The sequence below is a fragment of the Globicephala melas genome, chromosome 13 (genome assembly GCF_963455315.2).
Source record: "Globicephala melas chromosome 13, mGloMel1.2, whole genome shotgun sequence".
Taxonomy (NCBI): domain Eukaryota; kingdom Metazoa; phylum Chordata; class Mammalia; order Artiodactyla; family Delphinidae; genus Globicephala; species Globicephala melas.
The window spans coordinates 55,470,242-55,478,117 of record NC_083326.1 but is presented as its reverse complement, the minus strand read 5'-3'; the positions used below and the strand labels follow the sequence as shown (position 1 = coordinate 55,478,117).

Sequence of the window (7,876 nt, the reverse complement as noted above, 5' to 3'; positions counted from 1 at the left end):
GAGCCCTGCGCCCAGTCCCCGCAGCGCTCTGATCACCGACGCCTCACCATGGGGCCAGCAGGCTGCGGACCGCTAACCACCACACTTTGGGTGGCCTGTAAATGTTAAGCTGTAAATATTTTGAAAAAAGGGAGCGATTTTTCCATGTGTATTTTGTTTCGTGGAGTTTCTCTCCTTTTGCAAAATTTTTCAAGTTGCAGCTGGGCACCCCTTGCTGACCACTCCAAATGCATTCATCCTCCAGACCTTTGCGCTCCTAGCTCAGTCCTCTGGGTCAAAGGACTCCCAGAGGACTGAGCTAGGAGCAGTTTCCTGGAATTCCTCGTGGAGAGCATTATCTTCTACTGGACGCGGTGTTTCAGGGAAGGCTTACTATGCGGATGAATACAGGAGTTTTGACTGAACAGAAGAGGTGGGATTGGAAGCCGTGTGAACATCTAGGAGCAGCGTGACTTAGAGAAGTCAGTTACCTACCCTGAGCCTCAGTCTTACCATCAAACAAATGGGTTTAGTGAGATCTATCTGGGTCGTGAGACCATGTCTATTAAATTATTTTTAAAATTAATTTATTTTTGGCTGCGTTGGGTCTTCTCTGCTGCTCTCGGGCTTTCTCTAGTTGCGGCCAGCAGGGGCCACTCTTCGTTGCGGTGCATGGGCTTCTCGTTGCGGTGGCTTCTCTTGTTGCAGAGCATGGGCTGTAGGTGCGAGGGCTTCAGTAGTTGTCGCAGCGGGCTTAGTAGTTGTGGTTCGCGGGCTCTAGAGCACAGGCTCAGTAGTTGTGGCACACAGGCTTAGTTGCTCCGCGGCATGTGGGGTCTTCCCGGACCAGGGATCGAACCCGTGTCCCCTGATTTTGCAGGCGGATTCTTAACCACTGGGGCACCAGGGAAGTCCTGTCTATTAAATTCTTAGCACAGCGTGTGTTACGGAGGAAACATGGACTCTCCGGTGATTGAGTTGATCTAAGGGCAGGTGAAGCGTCTGGACTCATTCTCCATCTCATCAGCTTTGTTTTCACCTGGGTTTGTGCTTTTATCATGTGAAGGACTCCAGCTAGATCACAGATTTGTCTGGCGTTTGATGGGGCAGTCCAGACTGGGGAGCATGTCACCCCGGGAAGGATGATCTCCACCGTTCATTGTAAATTCAGCACTTCTGGGCCTGCTTGCCCGGAAGTGGCAGCAGCAAACTTCTCGATTAAGAGTTTTGTCTTCGTCGGTGCCAATATGTGCTCCCAGGATGCCAGAACATCCCTCACTGCTACCAACAGCCTGCTGGTAACTCTCCCTGGCCTCCTCTCTTAGCATCCTTGTCAGACAGAGAGCTCACTCCCCAGCGAGGGCCCCATATTCCATCCTTGGACGACCGACTCCTAGAAAAGTATTCTTTATGCCTCTCTGAGCTTTTCCTTTTGTGGTTTCCCTGCGGGCCTCATACGGCCTGAGTCCATGCCATCCTTTACACAATAGCCTTCGAAATAATGGGAAACCCCTCCGACTACCTTCTCTTGCAAACGAAACACCCTCTCTTCTTAAACCATTCCTTATAAGACATGGTCCTCAGAGAACCCTGTGATTTCCCCTTAAAGGGAGGGCAGGAAGGCGGCAAGGCAATCCTTCCCTCATTCTAGATATCACACATCTATGCAGACACACCTTCATAGAAATAGACAACTTACCTGACGTTAAAACCACAAGTCTACTCTTCCCGTCCTGGATTTGTGCAGTCCTCCCTTTATGTCCCAAGTTTAGGTCCTCCCACATTTCTTTCCTTTGGCCTCTCCATATCATTTTGCTTTCTAAAGTAGGCTGTAGTTTCAAGTTACCTCTCTAGTCTCTCAATCTCACGTGCGATACCACTGCCCTGTCCCCTGGATTTGCGAACGTTCCAAAATCAGTGCTTCTCAAACTATCTCTGGTGATGGACAGTTTGTTTTCTTATTGGATGTCAAATCTGTTGCAGGTCAACATTTTGGTAAAATGCCATAAAAATGAATTACTAGAAGAAAGAAATTAAAAAAACAAAAACATGCAAAAGACAAGCCGTCATCTTTCTAATGGATTCAACGACAGAATCTCTGTAGAATTGCTATAAAGTTTCTAAACGCTCCCTCTGGGTGTTTTCATGACCTATCTCACGGTGCACTCATCAGATACTTTGTGAATCCAAACCTGTCTGTGGGTTACACTTTGTATAGCACCGGGTCTGTGTGGTAGGTGTGCTGGAAATGCTTAACAACCAGCTCTCTGGGGGGCATACCTACTGAGTCACAGCACCTGCCAATTCCTGTGGTGTAAACACTCAAACCAAGGTCAGTTTCAAGCTAGCAAGAAAATGTCACTGAACACAGACTTGGGGAGGGATTTGCACAGTTGAATCTAGCCAGCTGACAAGAGCCAGTTCCAGCACCCCACTGTTAGCCCCATTCCACTTTTTAAATCTCTTTTCCAATAAAGCACTTCCTTTTGAGGGCTTGTTAACCTCCTGTTCAGCTGGACCAAATCACACAAATCGGGAGACCTTTGTCCTCGATAGAAACTAGACCGAAACTAGACCGTTCCAGGCAGCCCTTCTCTCTCTGGTGGTCTGGACTCAGCAAGAGCAGACCATCTGATACGACTCACTGCAAATGCAAAGTTGCTCTTACTAGTAAAAGCAGATCAAGTCACAGCCTGCTTTGTGGTTAAGAACAACGTAGGACAGCTTGTTTACACCTACAAAGTCAGCCCTGTACTTGTACATTTTGGAATTCTTCTGTTGATCTTTTGTGTTTTTATTTGTAGTTCCTTATGGGCTTGTTCTGTATCTGAAAGCGTTTCTAACATTCGGCAACCAGGAACTGCTAAATAATTCCTCAACATAGCTTTAGAGTGTGTGACCCATTCGCTCAACCAGTAAGTCCATATTAATAAGAAGAAATAAAAAGTAGGTTTGCTCCTACATCTGTTTTGTGTCCAGCTGACATACATAGGATAACCGGAATGAAAGGAGAGTCCAGGTAGTTTTCCAGAAATCCTTCACCACTCCAGACAAAAATAATCCCTGGCTCTGGTCTTTCTGAGACTTACAACAGCATTATCTTTCTATGCAAATGGAGAAAATATTGAACAATCAGCTACAAACTGAAATAGGGTAGGGATTTGTTCTCATTTGTTTTTCTTCGTAAGTTCTTCTTTAAAAAAATTTTTTTTTCTTAATTCAAATGTAAAAACCGATCTCTGGTCTCTTGCTGCTTTACACTATTATGTGAATGAAAGTAATGACAGTGAGATCTGGAAACCTGCTCCTGCTGACTCTTCTCGTAAATGGATAGGAGACTTTTCAGCCAACATTGCGCTGGGATAGCACATCACCAGAACCCAAAGGAGGAAAAAATCAGTGTATCTGATATGAACAAATAAACCTATCCGACAAAGGAAAGCGGTAATAATGATTAAACCAACAGCATCATTTCTTTTTCAAGTTCCACTGGAGTAAAAGGAGCACTTGCATTTTTTAATCAGTGTTTTTGAGAATGTTCCTCTTAAACAAGCGAAGTGTTTCCCTTACTGCATGTAAGCCCCTCATTTTTGTTTCTGTCTTGACCAGACAAGATTTATTAACTTGTGTTTCACCGTCCTTGGGCCCCACTCTACCACATGCTTCCTGGTGCTCAGACCTCAGTGCATTCTTTTTTTTTTTTTTTTTTTTTGCGGTACGCGGGCCACTCACCGTTGTGGCCTCTCCCGTTGCGGAGCACAGGCTCCGGATGCGCAGGCTCAGCGGCCATGGCTCACGGGCCCAGCCGCTCCGCGGCATGTGGGATCCTCCCGGACCGGGACACGAACTCGCGTCCCCTGCATCGGCAGGCGGACTCTCAACCACTGCGCCACCAGGGAAGCGCAGATCTCAGTGCATCCTAAATCATTCGTGGTGCTGAATCACGAGAGTAGAATTTTAAAAACAAAACAACAACAACAAAGAGAGAAGAGAAGTGTTTAGGGCTTAGCCTGCGAAACTAAGAAAGCGTGATGCTGGGAAAAATTGGGGGATTTAGTTGTCTGAGTGTTTGGAGCAGCCTCAAATGCACAAGAACTGGGGCATGAGGGGGAAGGGAATTGCGAGAAGTGTGAGTTGTGTGTTGGGTCTCCTTTCTTTGCCCTCAAAGTGGAATCTTAAAGATTTGAATTCCTTTAAAATTCCTATTTGATGACTGACAGGTGGTGCTTCTTTGACTCCGATGGCCCTGGCAGAATTGTGCCAAGCTCTAAACACCAGTAAAATCTCATAGTAAAGCCCCTGGGATGTAACCCCATGGCGGATGGTCCCCTAATTCAGAGTGAGCCAATCTCAAATTCTTACCTCCTTTGGGCATTGGGGCTGGGCCAGCCTGTTGAGGAAGCCATGTCCCCAGGGTCCTCCCTGTCCAGTCTAACCCTAGTGGATGCCTAGCATTGCTGCTGCTGTCCTGAAAGTCCCCGGCGATCCAAGTCCCCAGAATTATCCCTATTGATATCGAAGAGGAAATGATAACAGCCACCAGATGGCGCCAAATTGCATTTGGCCCCAGGGGGTGCGTAGCCAACCCCGACATCACACTGGAAATAATGTGACACCCCCACCCCCCAGTCATAGGTACCACATCGTGCTGTAAATCACAGCAAATTATACGATACTGTATTTGGCCGCGTTGTCCGGTTTTGATTATCCACACCCAAGAAGGAAACTGGGGATAGCTCACAAGGAGCAGTGAACAATCCAAAGAATCAGACATTTGATGTTGGGAAGTGGCACTTAATTTCTTTGAAATATAGGTGGGCTGAATGTCCTGAGAACCCATTTCGGACAAAATACAGTAAGTCCCCTACACAGGAACGAGTTCTGTTCCGAGAGTGCATTCATAAGTCCAATTGTTCGTAAGTCCAACAAAGTTAGCCTAGGTACCCAACTAACACGATCGGCTATGTAGTACTGTACTGTGATAGGGTTATAATACTTTTCACACAAATAATACACTAAAAAAAACAAGCACAAAAAATAAAGAAAACATTTTTATTCTTACAGTACAGTACCTTAAAAAGTACAGTAGTACAGCACAACAGCTGCACGGTCACATCTTTGAAAGTTCGCAACGTAGGGGACTTACTGTAATGAGTTCACATTGTAGGAGAAGTCATAAAATGATCTAGTTTCTTAGATTCGAATAGATAGATTGATTCTATCCTAATGATGGTCCCTCCCCGGCCCACTCACTCTGGTGTGCAGCTGAGTAACTGACACTGGGCATTACCCCCTTCAAATTTCCTGGGAAGCGGAAAGTAGCTCCTCAGTGGTTCCAGTGCATGAAACTCAATCAAGCGAGGGGAAACATCAACGGTGCACGCGTCTGCATCCCTTGGCTTCCCTGTGGCTGGTGGGATAACCTGAGCCCGGGCTGGTCCTGCTCCAGCTCTGCCTCCGCCAGCGCGGTGAGCTTCCCTCTGCTGGTCCCAGGCTCGTTAGCTAAAAGCTGCGGAGTTTGGAGTGTGTACCGCTGAGCTCTGTTCCTATTTAAAGATGTGTGATTCACGCACAGCTGAGATGGAAGGTTTTCCTGGGGGAGACTCTGCCAGTCCCAGGTAACCGAGAGGAGGCTACATTTCTATTATTCAGGCTACCCTCACCTCCAGAGCACATGTGATACTGTAATGTGACATCTGTGCGTTTCTTTTCCTTCAACTCTTGGGCAAGCCCTGGGAAGTAGCCAAACATTTCTGTCCCCATCTTTTATGGTTAAGGAAATTACACCAAATCACAGGGCAGTGGAACAGCAGGGCAGAGAAATGCGATCCTTCTGTTCATTGTTCATTATAGGATGATTTTTTTGAGTGACCTCAGGAAACACCCTGAATATCGAAGTGAGTATTTCATTCAGCGAGTGACAACTAGAACCATGGGTAACTAGCTAGCATTGTGTGGTCAGGACTATTCGATCTGGTGTTAACAACAGTCCCAAAAGGAAAGGCTGAGGCTGGGGCTGGGAATGAGGTGGGGGAGAAAGTGATGGAAACACAATAGTTTGAACCATTTTTTAAGGGGACTCAACAAAAGTCTTTAGAAAGCTGGTTAAGGAATCATTCTTTACCAGGGGGCGGTTCCCACGTGGAAATTTCATTCTCTTCAATCTGTGTTTTACTGCATCGTGCTCCACAAATGTGGAATGCTGAGAAGCAGTGTGTACAGCTTCTTCAAGACCCAGGGTTTACCCTCAGATGTTTGCAGACAGGGGCTGCAGGCTGCTCCAGTGGGAACCTCCAAAAGGGGCGCCTCACTGTGCAGAACCTTGGGCTGATCACGTCGCCCTGAAGGACAGCACTTTGGGGAGTGGGTTCCTACAGGCCACACGCAGGCTGATCTCCCAACTAGCAGGTACATTTATTTTACAGTAGGAGACGTGTGTGTGGTTTCCTCCCTCTCAGAGGACGGATCTGCTCGGTAACAGCAACACAATTCAGAACTAAAGTTTATAGAGTGAGCACATACCCAGAAAAAGGAAGGAAGGAAGGAAAGAGGGAGGGAGGGAGGGAGGAAGGAAGAGAAAGAAAGAAAAAGAAAAGGAGGGAGGAGAAACGGAATGAAGATAAAAGCAAGGTGTAAGAAGTTAAGACAGTGGGTTGAGCTCAGCCCCCCCACCGGCGCCCTGCTCCCTCCCCCTCCCCTCCCCCTCCCCCACAGGCACTTTGCCCTGTTCTTAGAACACACAGGCTCACAACCTCTTTGCTTTCTTCTTTTTTTCAATGTTCTTTATTGACCCCCAGAATCTTCTCCAATGAGTTACTTTGTTCAGCATTAGCTGTGGTTAATATTTCCCTGAGAAGGCAAAGATTTCCCAGGTCTTTTCTGTGTTATACATTATCTCTCAGGGTGCCCTGTTGCCCGGGAAGATTTCTACAGATGGCTAGTCCTGTCTGTTTTATGTCAGTTCATATTAATCTCCATTTCAGAAACTTCCATCTCAGAGATCAGTGTTTTTCAGTCTCTTTCCCCCTCAGTCGTATGGGGGTGTCGCCTTAGAGGAGGCCCAAATATGCCCCCTAAGCAGGGATCTCACTTAGTCTATCAACAGACCTGTCTTCACGTTCAGTGTCTTGGTGTGTTTCGTGGGCCCTAATTTCCAATGGATGTCAGTTACAATATTGACAATTAAAACCCATGCAGAAATCAGTGTCTTTGTTTTCGCTGTCTTCCAGTGTCATCTTGCATTACAACATATAAGAAGACACCACCTCCAGTCCCACCCAGAACTACCACGAAACCTTTCATTTCTATCACAGCCCAGAGTAGCACAGAGTCGGCCCAGGACGCCTACATGGATGGACAGGGCCAGCGAGGGGATATTATCAGCCAGTCTGGACTGAGCAACTCCACGGAGAGCCTGGACAGTATGAAGGCTCTGACAGCCGCCATCGAAGCCGCCAATGCCCAGATCCACGGCCCAGCAAGTCAACACATGGGCAACAATGCTGCCACCATCACCACCACCACCACCGCCATGGCCACCATCACTGCAGAGGACAGGAAGAAGGACCACTTCAAGAAGAATCGATGCCTGTCCATTGGGATACAGGTAACAGCCTCCCTTTCTGTCCTTTGAAATAGGAGCCCAGGGAGTTCCGTGGTCGTCTAGGGGTTAGGACTCGGCGCTTTCACTGTCACGGCCTGGGTTCAATCCCTGTTTGGGGAACTGAGGTCCCACAAGCTGAGTGTCTCAGCCAAAAAAATAAATAAATTTGTTAAAAAAAAAAAAAAGAAATAGGAACCCCAAATGAAGAAATGTACCCCTTCTTTTTTTTTTTTTTTTTCCAGAAGATTCACTATCTTGCCATTTTGGATGATGTAGGACCAGACTTTCAAATTA

General features: G+C 46.9%; 1 protein-coding gene across 17 annotated transcripts in view; it reads left to right on the top strand.

Annotated features, from left to right (window-relative positions):
* DLGAP1 (DLG associated protein 1) overlaps positions 1-7,876 on the top strand; it is a 1,249,700-nt gene that overhangs the window by 1,180,056 nt on the left and 61,768 nt on the right. For 13 of the 17 annotated variants that reach the window (XM_060310335.1, XM_060310339.1, XM_030836663.2 and 10 more), the window contains one exon: positions 7,209-7,585. In XM_060310335.1, the coding sequence (XP_060166318.1) occupies positions 7,209-7,585 (377 nt within the window). The remainder of the gene's footprint in view (positions 1-7,208; positions 7,586-7,876) is intronic. The other 4 variants (XM_060310340.1, XM_060310341.1, XM_030836671.2 and 1 more) reach the window with 1 other exon arrangement.